At 34.7% G+C, this 20291-nt stretch overlaps 1 protein-coding gene across 1 annotated transcript; it reads left to right on the top strand.

The window, feature by feature from the left end:
• The first annotated feature begins 18801 nt into the window (after positions 1-18801).
• On the top strand, positions 18802-20088 carry LOC104241160 (E3 ubiquitin-protein ligase PUB23-like). The gene has a single exon (XM_009796079.2). It carries the CDS (start codon positions 18802-18804, stop codon positions 20086-20088), a length of 1287 nt encoding a protein of 428 aa, XP_009794381.1.
• Positions 20089-20291: the final 203 nt, after the last annotated feature.

Here is a 20291-nt window from a genome sequence, read left to right as displayed (position 1 = left end):
ACATAAAATGTTGCAATTCGTGCTTATAAATCCCATATCCTTCTCATATACTTGTTTTTAGTCCAAAGTTATAATTGTTCGGTTAATTTGTTTACAATGGTAGATAAGAATCAAGTTGATAAGAAAGAGAACTATTATACAAATTGATTCAATAAAATTGCATCACATGCAATATAGTTGTACGTCTGAACCATTCCTAATATTCTAACCTCGTAACGAATTATATCAACTCACCTTTCACTTATGGTTATACATGTAACTGTTATCATGCCATGTACGAACAACATACAACTTACATCAATCTAGTTTTAAATAAAATCGGACTTTTGTGACAAAATATGCTAGTAATGTAGTTTCTTGATAGTTCCATACTATTCCATACTTAGCCAACAATATCATAAGATTTAATTAATGGCTAGCTTTCTGCCATGTTCCCTATCTTATAATTTGAATATAGCTATACTTAATGAAATTCTGAAATAAATAACATTATTACAAAGCTTATGCGAATTTCAAAGGGATGATTAACTAACAGTTCTCACATCAAATGTAAGCTACTATATTAATCAACTGAAACAAAACTGAAATTTAAACTAATAGATTTAAACGAGTAAAAGACATAATTATAATTCCGAACTTCATTTATTTGGCAATGTTGAAGCTTTCCACAACATGAGTCTAAAATATATACCTGATATTGGAAGCAAAAGAAAATGAAGATGAAAATCAGCAGCAGTAATAACAGTACAGCACAGCAGCAACAGCCCAGCAACAGTAACAACCCAGGAACAGAGTTTGCAAACCAGTGGAGCAGTAATCCCAAAAAAAACAAAAGCTTCAAGCTTTGATGAAACAACAATTAATTCTGATTTCAAACAATGAAAGAAAGCAGAAGATTTTTTTTAGTTTTTTTTTATTTTGAAAGTTTAAATATTTTTCGGAATTTTCCCTCTCTTAAATGTTCAGCCCTTTTTTCTCTCTCTTATTTTCTTTTTTTGTTCTTCTCTATATTTAGATTAGTTCCTCTATCTGTATTTTTCTGTTCTCTCTGTCCCTTTGTCTTGTGTTCAAGACTTCCTATATATAATCTCATCACATAAATCTTTTAATCAATTAAAATCAACTCATTTTCTCTACCAAACCCATTATCTTCTCACTCATCCTCATTACATTAAATAAATATATCACACCACCCCATTATATTTTGTCCCCCATGCTTCACTAAACAAATACAAGATTCCTCCCCACTAAATTTTGTATTGTCCCCCCTTTATATTAAACAACTATATCACAAACCACCCCATCAGCTATAACAAATCAATTAATCACACTCAACCAAAATATAGCCAATATGACCAATTTCTACACAAATTCAAACAACAAATCACATGAACATGATTTCTTCAACATTTCAAACAACAAATCACATGAACACAAATTGAACAACAAAGAACAACTAAAATTTGATTGAACAATATTTTTTAGCAACAAACAATCCTATTTTCAGATTCAACAACAACAATCAAACAAGTATATTTAGATTTCCAAATTCAATAATATTGAACTTAAAATCAACTCTAACAACATCACAACAAACAATTCCTAAATTAAATTTAAACAAGATTATGAGACAAATTCAAGAAATAATCATAAGTGATAAACAAGAAATCAAACTATACAAATTTCGGATTCAAGAACAATCAAACAAAGTATGAACATGAATGAGTCTATTTTAACACAACAAACATGACGGATTAAATGATTAAACCAACATTAATAATTTCTGGAAAATATATAACAACATGAAACAAATTGAAGAAATAATCAATTAAATTTCAATTTGAATCTAACAAACATCAAACTAACAAATTCTTACCTAAACAATAAAACAAACATGAAATAAACATGAAAACCCACTAATTAAATTTCCATTTGAAATCTGAAAAATAATTCAACAAAACATATGAACATGAACAAAACCAAAAATCAAATATCTACCGATTTTAGATTCGAGAAATATCAAAACGAAACACGGACAAAAATAAAACTCAATATCTACTAACCGGATCGACACGAAATATGTACGGACTGTTTCGACAAACCTCGAACAAACAACCATGTCATTCCGGATTTTGATGAAGCATTCATGTACAAAGAATGAAGCAACAGCAGCAGTAGCTTGGTATTTTGTGAAGCAACAACAATTCGTTATGTAAAGCAACAACAGAAGCAGCACCTCGACCAAACAAACTCGTCATGTAAAGCTCGACGAAGGAGGCAGAAGTAGCGTGAAGCAGGTACAGCAACGCAGCAGCAACTCGGAGGAAGGAGGAGAAGCAGCATGGGGGGGGGTGGATGGGTTTGAACCAGCTGCTCGACGGGCAGCAGCAGTAGAAGCGTCTGGTCGTTTGGACGTGAGGTTGAGGGTTGGAGTGGCTACGCTGGTCGACGACGAGGAACGCAGCCATGGCTGCTAGGGAAGTAGTGGTCGTCCATGGATGTCGAGCTCAAGCTTGAGCTCGACGAAGAAGATGAAAGCAAGCGCGGGCAGCCATGGCGCAGAAAAAAAATAAAAAAATAAAACGACAATGGTGAAGCTTGAGGGCAGCCATGGTTATGTGGTGAAGGGGTGGTCGTGGTGGAGATGGTGAAGAGGGTAGCCATTGATGGAGCTTGGTGAAGCTTGAGGAAGAAGAAGAAGATAGGAGGGGGGGGGCGGATGACTTCTTAGTTTTTAGGGTTTTTTCTTCTTTTTTGTTGTTTTGTTTTTTGTAAAATGTAAGATAATAGGATGTTGGGTTGTGGACTGGGTCGACCCAGTTCGAAATGGACTGGGTCGTTTGGGAAGATTGGGCCATTTTTTGGGCCTGTGGCTTGAAATCGATGAAGAGGCCCAATTCCGACTTTCTTTATATTTTCGCTCTCTTTTCTTCTTTTATTTCTCTAAAACTAAATTATAAAAATACCTAACTTATTATTAAGAACTAAATTAAGTTATAAAAGCGCAAATTAACTCCCAATAACAATTAACGCACAATTAAGTAATAATTAAGCATAAAATTGTATATTTGGAGATTAAATGATAAAAATGCAAACGATGCCTATTTTTGTAATTTTTATTTTTTGTAAAACAAACTTAGTTACTAACAATTGTATAATTAAATCCTACATGCGAAAGACATATTTTTGTATTTTTAATAATTTAACAAATAAACATGCACATACAAACATACAAATAGTTACACAAAATATCACAAAAATTGCACACCAAGGAAAATTATTTTATTTTTGAATTTTTTGGGAGTAATTCTCATATAGGGCAAAAAATCACGTGCTTACAGCTGCCCCTCTTTTCCCGAAGACACGAAGGGTTTTCGTACAAAGATAAAGCGAGTGATTTTTGCCCATCCGAGTACTCCGTGTGAAGCATTTTTTTGAAAAAGATTTGACCGAACCTTTGCTTCAAAGGTTTCCTACATATCCTGGGCTAAACAGGAATCAGGTCAATGTAGTTCGGGAAGTTTTGGTAGCTGGGACTACCGTGGGACTGCAATGTTACTGTTGTTGCATGCTATTACTACTGCTTACCAATCTCCTTGTTACACCGTGCTTAAAAGAAAACAAGAAGCTAGGCTAGACTGCAATTTGTTTTTGTTGCCTTGCTTTCTTGTCTGCTTGCATTTTTTTTCGGTGCTTTTCTTCCGATGTTTTCTTCCTTTCGACACATGCACTTGAGTTTTTTGCTGGGACCTCTTATTGCAACCTTCTGCTTCCCAGTGTTGGGGATTTTTATTGTTTCCTGCTGGGGATTCCTGTTGTAACCCTCTGTTTTATTGTCCTCTGACTTGATCTTGAAATGTATGCCTCTGTTGTATGGGCGGGCTCCCAACTTCAATACTTGAAAATTAAAGACTGAAATGTATGCCTCTGTTATCTGGGCGGGCTCCCAACTTCAACGCTTGAAATGTAAAGACTGAAATGTATGCCTCTGTTATCTGGGCGGGCTCCCAACTTCAATGCTTGAAATGTAAAGACTGAAATGTATGCCTCTGTTCTATGGGTGGGCTCCCAACTTCAACAACTTTAAAAATAAACGTCATTCCTCTCTTCAGGCGGGCTCCTGACTTCAACAACAACTTCTAACATAAAATGCCTTTCCTCTCTTCAGGTGGGCTCCTGATTTCAACAACAACTTTGAAAATAATCGACATTCCTTTCTTCAGGCGGGCTCCTGACTTCAACAACAACTTCTAAAATAAAATGTCTTTCCTCTCTTCAGGCGAGCTCCTGACTTCAACCAATAAATCGTCATTCTGTTCTTCAGGGGGGCTCCTGACTTCAACCAATACATCGCCATTCTGTTCTTCAGGGGGCTCCTGACTTCAACCAATACATCGCCATTCTATTCTTCAGGGGGGGCTCCTGACTTCAACCGATAAATCGCCATTCTATTCTTTAGGGGGGCTCCTGGCTTCAACAACTTTTCATAAAATGCCATTCCTTTCTTTGGATGGCGAGATTTCAACAACCCTTTTTAAAAAACGCCTTTCCTTTCTTCAGGCGGGCTCCTGACTTCAACCAATACATCGCCATTCTATTCTTCAGGGGGCTCCTGACTTCAACCGATAAATCGCCATTCTATTCTTCAGGGGGGCTCCTGACTTCAACCGATAAATCGCCATTCTATTCTTCAGGGGGGCTCCTGACTTCAACAACTTTTCAAAAAATGTCATTCCTTTCTTTGGATGGCGAGATTTCAACAACTCTTTTTTAAAACGTCTTTCCTTTCTTCAGGCGGGCTCCTGACTTCAACCAATAAATCGTCATTCTGTTCTTCAGGGGGGCTCCTGACTTCAACCAATACATCGCCATTCTGTTCTTCAGGGGGGCTCCTGACTTCAACCAATAAATCGCCATTCTGTTCTTCAGGGGGCTCCTGACTTCAACCAATAAATCGCCATTCTGTTCTTCAGGGGGGATCCTGACTTCAACCAATAAATCGCCATTCTATTCTTCAGGGGGCTCCTGACTTCAACCAATACATCGTCATTCTGTTCTTCAGGGGGGCTCCTGACTTCAACCAATAAATCGTCATTCTGTTCTTCAGGGGGCTCCTGACTTCAACCAATAAATCGCCATTCTATTCTTCAGGGGGCTCCTGACTTCAACCAATAAATCGCCATTCTATTCTTCAGGGGCGCTCCTGACTTCAACCAATAAATCGCCATTCTATTCTTCAGGGGGCTCCTGACTTCAACAACAACTTTAAAAATAAAATTCCTTTTTTTAGGTTGGCGAGATTTCAACAACTTTTAAAAATAAAACGCCTTTTCTTTCTTCAGGCGGGCTCCTGACTTCCATCAATAAATCGCCATTCTGTTCTTCAGGGGGGCTCCTGACTTCAATAACTTTTCAAAAATGCCATTCCTTCCTTTGGATGGCGAGATTTCAACAACCCTTTTAAAAACGCATTTCCTTTCTTCAGGCGGGCTCCTGACTTCAACCAATAAATCGTCATTCTATTCTTAAGGGGGGCTCCTGACTTCAACCAATACATCGTCATTCTGTTCTCCAGGAGGGCTCCTGACTTCAACCAATACATCGTCATTCTGTTCTTCAGGGGGGCTCCTGACTTCAACCAATAAATCGTCATTCTATTCTTCAGGGGGCTCCTGACTTCAACCAATAAATCGCCATTCTATTCTTCAGGGGGCTCCTGACTTCAACCAATAAATCGCCATTCTATTCTTCAGGGGGGCTCCTGACTTCCATCAATAAATCGCCATTCTATTCTCCAGGGGGGCTCCTGAAATGACTCCCTTTTTTTTTTCAAATTCAAACTTCTTCTTTTTTTCAAATTATCCTAGGAGAAAATTCATCAGACTAGATTTTGATCCTAGGAGAAGATTCATCCGACTAAGATTTTATTATATTATCTTGGGAGAAAAATTTCATCAGACCAAGATTTTGACTCTAGGAGATAAATCGTCAGACTAGGTCCATTCTGTTGTGATCTTAGGAGAAAGATTCATCGGACTAAGATTTGATATCTTAGGAGAAAATTTCATCGGACTAAGATTTATTTCTTAGGAGAAAGATTCATCGGACTAAGATTTGGTATCTTAGGAGAAAATTTCATCGGACTAAGATTTGATATCTTATCTTGGGAGAAAAAAATCATCGGACCAAGATTGTGACTCTAGGAGATAAATCGTCAAACTAGGTCCATTTTGTTGTGATCTTAGGAGAAAGATTCATCGGACTAAGATTTGTTATCTTAGGAGAAAATTTCATCGGACTAAGATTTCTGTCTTAGGAGAAAGATTCATCGGACTAAGATTTGGTATCTTAGGAGAAAATTTCATCGGACTAAGATTTGATATCTTATCTTGGGAGAAAATTTCATCGGACCAAGATTGTATCGGGAGGGAAATTCATCAGACTAGGACTTTTTATCCTAGGAGAAAAATGTAAAGATCAATGATTTGAGAAACTTACCTTTGGAATTTCTTCTTTTCTTTTCTTTTTCCTTTGTGTTGCTTTGTTCTTGCTTGCTGGGGATAATACCATTGTGGGAGTCTCCTTTCTTCCCCTCCTTCAAATCTCCCGGCTATTCTTTTTTGTTTTTTTTTTGTTTTTTTTTTGTTTTTTTTTTAAATTCTCTCAACACTGTTGGGGATAAAAGTGTTATCTTCTTGGGATAACGTTGTTGAGGATAACGCTGCTGGGGAATTTTATCCATTCAAATTGATGCTTCATTCTTCTGGAAGCTGCTGGGGATGATAATGGCTTTTGCTTTTTCTAAACACCAATTTCATCTCCTTGGTTCTGTCTGCTGGGGATCAACTTCCTCCATTGGAAGCTTATTATGTTAGGGGAAACCCTGGTTCAAAGACCACTTCCTTGGTGCTATCTTTATTCTTCCCCAAATGGTACCTGATTTCCAGAAAATTTTCTAATTGAAAAGAAAATTTTCTGCCCCAGTTTGACAATCTTTATCATGCATTTCCGTTATAAATGCTATTTCTTTTACCTGTTTCAAATCAAACAAAATTTGTTAGTTTAAAACGCGGTGGTTGGTTGTGATACTCCTACTGGGGATGGCTTTCCCTTTCTCCTTCCTTGCTCTGCGTCCCACAACTTGTTGGGGGTGATATTATTTGCTGGGGATAATCCTTTTCTGCTGGGGATATCCCTCTTCTTTCATGGCATGGCTCGGAAACTTGCATTTTCCCGACCTTTTAGTCTCGTATGAATTTCCCAAATCATGCTCATTGCTCTCCTTGTTTGTCCACGGGCCTTGGCCTTGAGGTTTAATAACCTTTGATTTTGGCAAGGATATCCCTCTTGACACTTGTTGATCCTTTTGTCAATTCCCTTTTGCTGGGGATATCTTTTTTGACACTGGCCTCGCGTTTGTTCCTTGCTGACTATACCATTTGTATGTACTAGTCAGATCTTATCTTAGAAAGCTGATGGCCTATTTTGAAGTCATTTCCCACTGGTTCTGACCAAACAGACTCTACTGGGGAAATTTCTATGAAGGAAAAAGATAAAAGGGAACAGAATAAAAGACAACAGAAAAAGATGACTCTTTAACAAAAGAAACTATAAATAAAGACCTATCAAATGCAAATACCGACTCTAATGGTCATGATATGCACATGTGGCCTATCCTCTGCCGTCAATCGTCTTTCAAGACCTTCAATTGGAAATTCCCCATCCGATTCCCAATCTTATTCGACTTGTAGTGCCCGAAGGGTTTTCACCATCAAGTCTCTCTCATTTTGGTTTTTCTCTCAGCTTTTATCGCCTTATGGTGTCCGTGAAGATTTTCACCGATAAGACTCTCTCATTTATATCACTTTCCAGCTGGGGATTTGGAGTGTTGCCGGTATGACTTTCTCTGCTGGAGATTAGAGTCTATTCTACTGTGGAACAGAATGTTATGTTCACCGGTAAGACTCTTATTTGTCTGACTTGGCATCTTTTGAAGACTGATCAGAAGGTCTTTCTTTGGACCGTAATGTGGGATTTTGGATAGGTTTAGAAAGAAAGGGTATTAAAGGCTCAAAAAAAAACAAAATAAATTTGGGTTTTAAAATTACAACCTTCGGAACCATATTTGTTTACCACAAGCGCAAACTTGCCCCAGTTTCTTGCTTGGGGATTATTTATTATTATATTTTTTTTTTAATTTTTTTTTTATTACACCATGTACACTGTGACCATTGTGGCCATTATGCACCCTATGACCGAGCCGTGAAGCGCCTACGTATCCTCTTTGAGGAATCAGGTCAAACGTAGTTCCCAATTCCTCTTTCTATTCTGACTTTCTTTTGTTTTTTTGTTATCATTTTTCTCTTTTTTTTTCGTTTTTTGTTGATTTTTTTTTCTTTACCTTCCAGGCTCGTATTTCCTAGTCGTTGCTATTGATTCCGAATGAGGGGTATGAAAGAAAATAAAATAAGGCTCAAAAGGGGTAACAAAGGATAAAGTGTTTAGGTAGCAGAACAAAATGCCTTCGTCATTCCAGTCTTCAAAACATGCCAAGTGCAAACAACATAATTGAACATAGATTTATAGTCTCTTCCGATGGTGCTGGACTTGACAATTATATTCACACGTTTGCTTTTTCATTTGTCATTTCTAAAGCACCGTTGGGCGACACTCTCACTTCTCATTATCATGAAGACCCTTATGTCAATTTGGCGAATCTTGCCTTTAACGATTTTATTTATGTTTTACTTGCCCCAGTTCCACATGAATCGAGCTCCGAATAATTTCAAACCGTCCTTATTTCCTTTAAATGTTCTGATCACCTCTCCAGGGTTTTATGATTAACTTTAAAGACTAGGCCTAAACTGTATGCACATGTCATGTCACTAGAATCGGCGTTGAATAAAAATGATAAAAGTACTAAACAAAAAAGAAAACTGGAAATAATAAAGGATCGGATTTGCTTTAGACTACCGGCGAGATGGTTTGAATAACAAAACAAACAAAACAACCATAATAAAATCCTAACACAACCTGGACAAACTTAAACAAACCGTAATGACAAAACGGAAAGATAAGACAGTTCGACACAAGACAATATCTGAATTACAACCCTAATAATCCGAACACCAGAAATGACAACAAGATAAGCCACCACAAGCTTCTCTCTTGTTGACCAAGGAACGGAGCGTCCTCCCAATTTATCAAAATTGGCATCTTAGCCACTGAGCTTCGCATCAGTATTGTCCAGACCATTGCCAACTTCAATATCATGAACTTTAGTCAACAAGTCCCAATAGGATTCGAGTGCTTCTGTTATCAGGCCTGATCCCCGCAAAGTGTGCTTCTGGGTCTTGTATTTCCGGCTTACCACAAACCAACCACCTTAACTTTCTTTGTGATTCAAAGCGAAACAGGTTAGAATGGACTCCGTCGGTCCCCATTATTAATAACATTTTTTTTCTTTTCTTTTTTTTTCTTTTTTTTTTCTTTCTTTTCCTTTCTTTTTTTTCGATTTTTTTCTCTTTTTTTTTTATTTTTTTCATCATTTTTTTTTGTTGTGGTCGAATCTTATGGAGATTGTCTACGTATCATGACCCCGCATGAATCAGACCTTGCGTAGTTCGGACCAAATGAAAGGTAACGACAATGAGACATTTTTTTCAATTTTCATAATAAAACAAACTGGGTTTCAAAGGTTGAAAGATGACCAACAAACTCAAAAATCAAACAACCCACATATTCTAGTCAAAAGATTTATAACCTTAAAACAAAAAGGCCAGCTTCCTTTCCCCGTTTGACAAATGCAACCAAACGGCTATTTTTTGCAAATGTGGCCCCTTCCCAATTTCACATGAATTTGGAGGCCGGGGAGGATTATTTTATGACACTTTACAAACTTGTCCGTTCTTTTACGAAAATAGCCTTTCGACAACTGAAAGATACTCTAAGGCTATTTCGGCAAGAACGGTTTAAGACGCGGTCGAAGTTGGCTCGGCTTATTTTGACCAAATATCCAAACGGTATTCACCTGACCGTTGACTCTTTGTTTTTTTTTTCAAATTACAATAAAAACCGGGTGTTGCAAACACGGCCCTTCAACGCCTCGGGGACGAAGATTTTTAAGGCTGTGTGGGTCAACTGGACCAACATCCTAAACATGACCCAAAAGGTGGCTGTTTATGCAAAGTCAGCCTTCCGGCGTCCTTTTCGGGAACATTCGGCTATGTCTTGACAAAACAGCGTCACCCGACTTCTTTATGACAAAATTAAAATTTGACATATTTTTTTTGGCTATTTTTTAGCAAAAGGGGAGGCTGGACACCGTCCGACTTATTTATGACAAAATTAAAATTTTGACACGTTTTTTTATTTATTTATTGGTTTTTAGCTATTTTAGCAAAAAGGGGGTTGGACCCGATGAGGGTTGCCTACGTATCTCACATCCGGTGAGAATCAAACCGGCGTAGTTTGGGCAAATTAACCGAACTATTTTAAAACAGGATTTTTTTTTCCAGCAACAAATAACAAAACCACTTTCCAAGCACGACTCTTTTCATTTTCATTTTGGCATTTTCAGAAACAAATAAAAAAACTATTTTAAAAAATAAGACTCTTTTTCATTTTCATTTTGGCATTTTCAGAAAAAATAAAAAAAATTATTTTAAAAGTAAGACTCTTTTTCATTGTCATTTTCAGGGGAAGACAAACTATTTTCCTTTTTTTTTATTTTTTATTTTTTTGAAAAATAAAACACAACAACGACTTTTTTTTTCTTCTATTTTTCCTTTGCTTTTTAGTAAAACAAACTAATAAAACATTTTTTTTCATTTTCTCGAAATTTCGGCAGAGTTTTGATAATATTTGGGCATTGGGTTTTTTTTTTCAAAAATAAACAATCAATTCCCTATCCGCTATTTCTTTTTTTTTTAATTTCAAAATATTATTATTGATATTCAAAAGTCAGTCAACACACAAGTCCGAATAAAATAAATGCACAAGTAGCAGCAAGTAAGATGCATCAGGATGGTCATTTTCATTTTTTGGTACACCTGTCCTAGACAGACCCAACCCCTGTGTTGAGCCTCCAAAATCAAATGCACGTGATGCAAATAATCGTTCCTACTAGGGATCCGGCATGAAGCTGAGTTATTCTAAGTGAAAAACCTGAGGCATATTGTTCTAGCCCTAGCTACCCAAGTGGACAGCTTGAGCCGAAGTGAGGGCAACGTACCGGGGGCACGAAAGTCTATCCGGCCTAGTTACTTGTCCCAACTTCGTCTTATTTGGTATGACTTCTAACAGAAAGGTGGGCCACGCGCACGTGTACACCATAAATTCAGAAGACTCAAAAAGAAGAAGGGTTTCGTAGCAGTTTTATATACACAATTCAGATAATATTAAAGCAGTAAAAGCATCATTTAGCTCATTAGGCATATATCATGTAAACATCAGATAATAAATAAAGCCAACTATAACAGTTATTTTAAGCTCGAATTCTTAAACCCTGAACCAGAGATTCTGGGTTAAATCTAATCCCCAGCAGAGTCGTCAGAGCTGTCACACCTCCTTTTTCCGCCACCGCGAGGGGCGTAGGGAGTTTTCTCCAATTAAAGGACAGTCGAAACGGGATTTGTTTGTTTGTTTCAGAGTCGCCACCTGGGAATTTTAAGGCGTCCCAAGTCACCGGTTTTAATCCCTGAATCGAGGAGAATATGACTCTGTTTGTTATTCTGCGAACCAGAAATCCTGAGTAAGGAATTCTGTTAATTCGGGAGAAGGTGTTAGGCATTCCCGAATTCCGTGGTTCTAGCACGGTCGCTTAACCATTTTTATATTTGGCTTAATTATCTTGATTTACTAAATACCTTTTTTCTTGTTGCCCGATTTTATTACCGCTTTTGTTTAGATTGTTTACAATTATATAAACGAATCACGCGTACGTATATTCGTATTATATACCTTTTATAATTGTAGAGAATCGTGCCACGCATACGTGTACACAAAAAGGTTGATAATATTTTTATATTTTTATTATAAAAAAATTTATTGATATTCGAAATTGTGCTTAAAATAAAATTAAGAACATTCGCCTTTCTTAAATAGTGGACCGCACATCTCGGGTTTTATGAAATTAATTTAATATCCTCCGACGAATCTTTTTTATTAAAATTTTGGCTCAAAGTTGCGCGAACGCATAATCCGAACTGCCTTAAAAATGTAATTTAGGCCACGCGAACGTATCCCTAATTTCACAAAATATTCTTGATAAAATTCTCTACAAATTGTTTATTGCATCCACTTATTTTTATATGAAAGCCATAGAGAAACACTGATTTAGACGTCTCTAAATTTTCTTGAAAAGAATTCAAAAGTTATTATGTGTTGACCGCAAGTCTTATTTTACGCGTATGAATTATATACCTCAAAACTATTCAAATTTTAAAGAATTAATGATATGAAAAAGAAACAAACAACATGTAACTAAAAAAACTACCATTTTTATCGTGGATACAACATTAATATATCCAAAAATCGAATCGCATATAAAACTGGAAAAGAATTAATTTGATAAACAAATTAATAGTTTCTGAAGAATTTTCATTGTTATATTTAATGCGAACTCTATTTCTACATATCCTTGACATAAAATGTTGCAATTCGTGCTTATAAATCCCATATCCTTCTCATATACTTGTTTTTAGTCCAAAGTTATAATTGTTCGGTTAATTTGTTTACAATGGTAGATAAGAATCAAGTTGATAAGAAAGAGAACTATTATACAAATTGATTCAATAAAATTGCATCACATGCAATATAGTTGTACGTCTGAACCATTCCTAATATTCTAACCTCGTAACGAATTATATCAACTCACCTTTCACTTATGGTTATACATGTAACTGTTATCATGCCATGTACGAACAACATACAACTTACATCAATCTAGTTTTAAATAAAATCGGACTTTTGTGACAAAATATGCTAGTAATGTAGTTTCTTGATAGTTCCATACTATTCCATACTTAGCCAACAATATCATAAGATTTAATTAATGGCTAGCTTTCTGCCATGTTCCCTATCTTATAATTTGAATATAGCTATACTTAATGAAATTCTGAAATAAATAACATTATTACAAAGCTTATGCGAATTTCAAAGGGATGATTAACTAACAGTTCTCACATCAAATGTAAGCTACTATATTAATCAACTGAAACAAAACTGAAATTTAAACTAATAGATTTAAACGAGTAAAAGACATAATTATAATTCCGAACTTCATTTATTTGGCAATGTTGAAGCTTTCTACAACATGAGTCTAAAATATATACCTGATATTGGAAGCAAAAGAAAATGAAGATGAAAATCAGCAGCAGTAATAACAGTATAGCACAGCAGCAACAGCCCAGCAACAGTAACAACCCAGGAACAGAGTTTGCAAACCAGTGGAGCAGTAATCCCAAAAAAAAAAAAGCTTCAAGCTTTGATGAAACAACAATTAATTCTGATTTCAAACAATGAAAGAAAGCAGAAGATTTTTTTTAGTTTTTTTTATTTTGAAAGTTTAAATATTTTTCGGAATTTTCCCTCTCTTAAATGTTCAGCCCTTTTTTCTCTCTCTTATTTTCTTTTTTTGTTCTTCTCTATATTTAGATTAGTTCCTCTATCTGTATTTTTCTGTTCTCTCTGTCCCTTTGTCTTGTGTTCAAGACTTCCTATATATAATCTCATCCCATAAATCTTTTAATCAATTAAAATCAACCCATTCTCTCTACCAAACCCATTATCTTCCCACTCATCCTCATTACATTAAATAAATATATCACACCACCCCATTATATTTTGTCCCCCATGCTTCACTAAACAAATACAAGATTCCTCCCCACTAAATTTTGTCTTGTCCCCCCTTTATATTAAACAACTATATCACAAACCACCCCATCAGCTATAACAAATCAATTAATCACACTCAACCAAAATATAGCCAATATGACCAATTTCTACACAAATTCAAACAACAAATCACATGAGCATGATTTCTTCAACATTTCAAACAACAAATCACATGAACACAAATTGAACAACAAAGAACAACTAAAATTTGATTGAACAATATTTTTTAGCAACAAACAATCCTATTTTCAGATTCAACAACAACAATCAAACAAGTATATTTAGATTTCCAAATTCAATAATATTGAACTTAAAATCAACTCTAACAACATCACAACAAACAATTCCTAAATTAAATTTAAACAAGATTATGAGACAAATTCAAGAAATAATCATAAGTGATAAACAAGAAATCAAACTATACAAATTTCGGATTCAAGAACAATCAAACAAAGTATGAACATGAATGAGTCTATTTTAACACAACAAACATGACGGATTAAATGATTAAACCAACATTAATAATTTCTGGAAAATATATAACAACATGAAACAAATTGAAGAAATAATCAATTAAATTTCAATTTGAATCTAACAAACATCAAACTAACAAATTCTTACCTAAACAATAAAACAAACATGAAATAAACATGAAAAACCACTAATTAACTTTCCATTTGAAATCTGAAAAATAATTCAACAAAACATATGAACATGAACAAAACCAAAAATCAAATATCTACCGATTTTAGATTCGAGAAATATCAAAACGAAACACGGACAAAAATAAAACTCAAAATCTACTAACCGGATCGACACGAAATATGTACGGACTGTTTCGACAAACCTCGAACAAACAACCATGTCATTCCGGATTTTGACGAAGCATTCATGTACAAAGAATGAAGCAACAGCAGCAGTAGCTTGGTATTTTGTGAAGCAACAACAATTCGTTATGTAAAGCAACAACAGAAGCAGCACCTCGACCAAACAAACTCGTCATGTAAAGCTCGACGAAGGAGGCAGAAGCAGCGTGAAGCAGGAACAGCAACGCAATAGCAACTCGGAGGAAGGAGGAGAACCAGCGGAGAAGCAGCATGGGGGGGGGTGGATGGGTTTGAACCAGCTGCTCGACGGGCAGCAGCAGTAGAAGCGTCTGGTCGTTTGGACGTAAGGTTGAGGGTTGGAGTGGCTACACTGGTCGACGATGAGGAACGCAGCCATGGCTGCTAGGGAAGCAGTGGTCGTCCATGGATGTCGAGCTCAAGCTTGAGCTCGACGAAGAAGATGAAAGCAAGCGCAGGCAGCCATGGCGCAGAAAAAAAATAAAAAAATAAAACGACAATGGTGAAGCTTGAGGGCAGACATGGTTATGTGGTGAAGGGGTGGTCGTGGTGGAGATGGTGAAGAGGGTAGCCATTGATGGAGCTTGGTGAAGCTTGAGGAAGAAGAAGAAGATAGGAGGGGGGCGGATGACTTCTTAGTTTTTTAGGGGTTTTTCTTCTTTTTTGTTGTTTTGTTTTTTGTAAAATGTAAGATAATAGGATGTTGGGTTATGGACTGGGTCGACCCAGTTCGAAATGGACTGGGTCATTTGGGAAGATTGAGCCATTTTTTGGGCCTGTGGCTTGAAATCGATGAAGAGGCCCAATTCCAACTTTCTTTATATTTTCGCTCTCTTTTCTTCTTTTATTTCTCTAAAACTAAATTATAAAAATACCTAAATTATTATTAAGAAATAAATTAAGTTATAAAAGCGCAAATTAACTCCCAATAACAATTAACGCACAATTAAGTAATAATTAAGCATAAAATTGTATATTTGGAGATTAAATGCTAAAAATGCAAACGATGCCTATTTTTGTAATTTTATTTTTTGTAAAACAAACTTAGTTACTAACAATTGTATAATTAAACCCTACATGCGAAAGACATATTTTTGTATTTTTAATAATTTAACAAATAAACATGCACATACAAACATACAAATAGTTACACAAAATATCACAAAAATTGCACACCAAGGAAAATTATTTTATTTTTGAATTTTTTGGGAGTAATTCTCATATAGGGCAAAAATCACGTGCTTACAGGTACGCTTGCAATTTGTTTTGCAAAGCGGGTACAAGTTAAATATGTGACCCAAAAAGCGGGTATAAATGCAAATGACATCTCTATAACATCATCCATATATAACAACACTTCACTATAAAATCCAAGGTTTTTCGAAACTAATTTTTATGTTATGTTATAACATATGTTCTCTATAATAGCACTTTCGCTATAACATCCAAAAATATTCGGAATAAACGAGGCTGTTATGGAGAGTTTTGACTATATGTAGGGGTGTACATAGGTCGGGTTGGTTAGAATTTTTCAATTACCAAACCAATGGGTCGGGTTTTTAAATCTATAAATCAAACCAAACCAACAAATTCGGGTTTTTCAATTTTGGATTTTCTCGGGTTTTTCAGTTTTTTTCGGGTTTCCAGTAAAGTCTTCATAGCACAAAATATATAACTTGTGCACCAAATATTACTTTAGTCCTAGTAAGATAGAACTATATAATGTATTTTTAAGAAAATAACACAATAATATGAGATAAGTCATAGCATTATACTAAAATATTCAATAACAAAGATAATAAAATTGCATAAAGCAAATATTGCTAATTAATAAGTCATAATGAAAATTAACATAATCTAAAAATACTATATAGGTCATGCTAAAATAGGTGTAGCTAATAAGTACTATTAATTACATAATTAAGTACTAAAAAAAAAGATAAATTAAGTTATGCATCTTCATTATAAATCAATGTAAAACTAAAATATAGATATCCAACACTATCATCATTCCTAGTGTTGAATTGAATTTCTTTTTTTAGCATTAGTATTGATTTGAACTTTGTTTGAGTTACTAAATTTGTTGTTCCTTATTGCCTTCCATGTACTAATTAAAGAAAATAATTGTAATGACTTATTGGTACTTCGAAGTTCGAACTTATATTATGCATCTTTCATTTATTTTCTGTTCCTTTGACCTAATTAACACCTTTACGCGAATTTTAAGTTTACTCCTGCACCCATTCATCGATGTGTCACAATGTATCAATGTTATGCAGTATGTATAAACTTTTTTTCCCCTATAACATCATCTATATGTAATAACATTTCACTATAAAAGTCAAATTTTTTCGGAACTAATTTTCATGTTATGTTATAATATATGTTCTCTATAATAGCACTTCGCTATAACATCTAAAAATATTCGGAATAAACGAGACTGTTATAGAGAGAGTTGTCTGTATGTATAATTTGAGACGAACATATTAAAACATATTTGTGTGATCGCGAATATACATCCGCCACTAGTCATCCTCATCTCATCCACAAATACAAGAAAAAGTTCCAAAATTTAGCCGTTGTAGTATGCTACTATCTATTTAAAAAGTCTACGAAGACAAATTATACTAAGTCATAAAAATATATACCACTTACAAAGTTATATGTAATTACATTTCTTCTGACATGATTCTGTAACTAATTTTACACGATCTTGTATTAGTAATTTTTTTTTTTTTGGAGAGAGAAAGGAAAGAGAGTCAGAGAGGGCAGCTCAACAGCCCAGGAGAAGCAAAGAGGGAATAACGTGTTGAGATATCGCAGTCCTCGGCGGTATTATGCAAACTAATGTTTGAATAGAAATATATATAGTTATATTGTTGCATATTTTTATTTTATTTATAGGACTGTAACCCTTAATTAAAATAATAGTACCAATTATCTATTGCATGTCTTGCGCAAGTTTAGATCTAATCTTTATTTAACAGTTCCTATACTCTTCTTAAAGTCAACTCCCAATTCGGTCCGCAAAAACCTTCTATAAGAAAAGTATAATGTCATTTTCACCTCTCTACTTCTCTTTGTAATCCAATTGAACACCCATATTATCATCTTCATGCCATTAAATGAACAAGGATAACCAAAGCCTTTTAATTGTTGAAAGATACATTAGGAATAGCCTAATATCTTAATTTAGACTTAGGTGAAGAACATCAAATATGAATTAATGGACTTGTAATTTCTTCGTAAAGCTATTGATATTCACTTCTTAACTTACGAATGCAATCGTCCTTGACAGGAAAACATTGTATTGGATAAATAAAATCATATATTTAGAATTTTCAAAATATGTTTTTGTCTATGATTAAAATTAATTCAACATTATATATTTATCTTGGTGTATCTTTGATAGAATTGAAAATTTTACAAATTAAATAGTATAACTTTTATCTATGGTGAAATCATTAAAAAGGTACAACACAGTCATGCAGAGTGAGTTGCTTAGAACATCAAAATTACCATTTCAACTACTAATATAGAAGGATTATAGGAAATAAATTTAAACCTTTATACACTACGATGTAAAAGATTTTTCATATTATCAGTTTACTTAGAAAATAACTATCAGTAAATACTCTTAATAAGAAAACTTGTAACCTAAAAACAAGATAGAAAATATACTATAATAAGTTAAATTATAATGACTTGTAAAATTCTTTTATAACTTGTTTAAACCTAAGAAATTTTTGTTTGATAAATATATTTGCATATTAGATATATATTTTAGGGTCCAAATTCATATTTACCCAAAATAGGGGGTGTGATGACAAAAGAGCAGTTTCAATATTCAACTAAATAGACTATTCAAACTAAATTCAGCACTTTCCAAGAGGCACATCTTTTTTGCTTTGATGTCAACAGTTACACAGCTTGCATACTTGTAATGCCAACCAATTAAAATAGAGTTGTTTGACTTTGATTTATTCCTTGTTTAAACTTCCACACATATCTCTATCATAAATACATACACATTACCAACTCATATAAAAAGCCTAGGATTATGTCTACCCCACTTCTCCTTTCAGCTTACAACAATAATCAAGAAAATCCAAATAATCTGTCTATGGATTTTCCTCAACACTTTAGATGTCCCATTTCCATGGAGCTAATGAAAGATCCTGTTACAATATCTACTGGTGTTACATATGAGAGAAAAAATGTAGAAAAATGGTTCTATACTTACAAGAAAAAAACTTGTCCTGCTACAATGCAAGCAATTCATAGCTTTGACATGACTCCAAATCACACCCTCAAGAGACTCATTCTTGCTTGGCAAAGTGGGAAATCTCAATCAAACTCATCCTCCTCATTTTCTATCAAGCACGATGAGCTCGTTTCGTTGCTCAATACGATTGAATCGAGCCCTTTTAAGGTAAGTTCTTTAAAGAAACTCAAGTCAATTGTTGAAGTAGGTGATCATGATGTGAAGGATGATTTCAAAACATGTGGTGGAGTTGAGGTTCTTGTTAGGATCATTCAACAAATTTTAATCGAAATCTCGGATTTCGTCACGTTTAGAGCTTGTGAAGAAGCTCTTAGTCTTTTGATCAAATTGCCAATTGTATTAGAAGAAGAGGAGACAATCAAGATTTTGTTACAGCCAGGGTGCATGAAATCTATGGCTATAATGCTTCAAAGGGGAAGTGCAGAAGCAAGATTTTGCACCGTTTCGATATTCCAAAGGATCACAAAAGCTGATTGCAATTGGAATATTGTGATTGAAGATCAAGGGATTGAATTCTTCAAGTCATTGCTGGAGATTTTATCTGATGAACTTTGCAGTAAGGCAAGTTCTTGTGCATTACAAGTGTTGATAGATATACTCGAAAAATCGAAAAAATCAAGATTGAAAGCTATTGAGGCTGGTGCTATTAGCACACTAGTTGAAATTCTTCCTGATTCAAACAAATCAAAATGTGAGAAAATAATGTATTTGATCAAGTTATTGTGTGAATGTGCTGATGGAAGAATGGGATTCATAGAACATGGGCTAGGAATTGCAGTCATATCAAAGAAAATATTGAACATTTCAAATGTAGCCACAAAAATTGGGGCGAAAATTCTTTCATTGATTTGCAATTCTAACCCCACAGAGAAGGTTTTAGAGGACATGTTGACGTATGGAGCAGTGAAAAAGTTGGTTACTTTGTTACATATTGGTGGCTCTTCATCAACAAAAGATAGAGTTCTAAAGATTTTCAAGTTGCATGGTGATAAATGGAAGAAAAATCCATGTTTTCCTTATGAGCTGAAGAATTATTTGGGGTTGGGAAGTGATTCTTTGTAAAATTAAGGGTTCAAAAAGGAGTTAATATGAAACTCAGATACTTGTAAAGAAATTTGTTGAAATACAAGAAAAGTTTGTTAGGTTAATTATGTCCAAAGAGTGTTGAATTAACCATTTGAATTTTTGTAATCTGTTGGGTATGCCAGTTTGTTTAACAGTAAACATCCCCAATGGTTTTATTTTTTGATGTAATTTTTGATACA

The sequence above is a fragment of the Nicotiana sylvestris genome, chromosome 1 (genome assembly GCF_000393655.2).
Source record: "Nicotiana sylvestris chromosome 1, ASM39365v2, whole genome shotgun sequence".
Taxonomy (NCBI): Eukaryota; Viridiplantae; Streptophyta; class Magnoliopsida; order Solanales; family Solanaceae; genus Nicotiana; species Nicotiana sylvestris.
Note: the sequence above shows the minus strand (reverse complement) of the source record. Positions and strands in the feature narration are given on the sequence as shown.

What these genes read in the sequence shown, in the direction of transcription:
- LOC104241160 (XM_009796079.2), top strand. Translation starts at nt 18,802, where the DNA reads ATGTCTACCCCACTTCTCCTTTCAGCTTACAACAATAATCAAGAAAAT.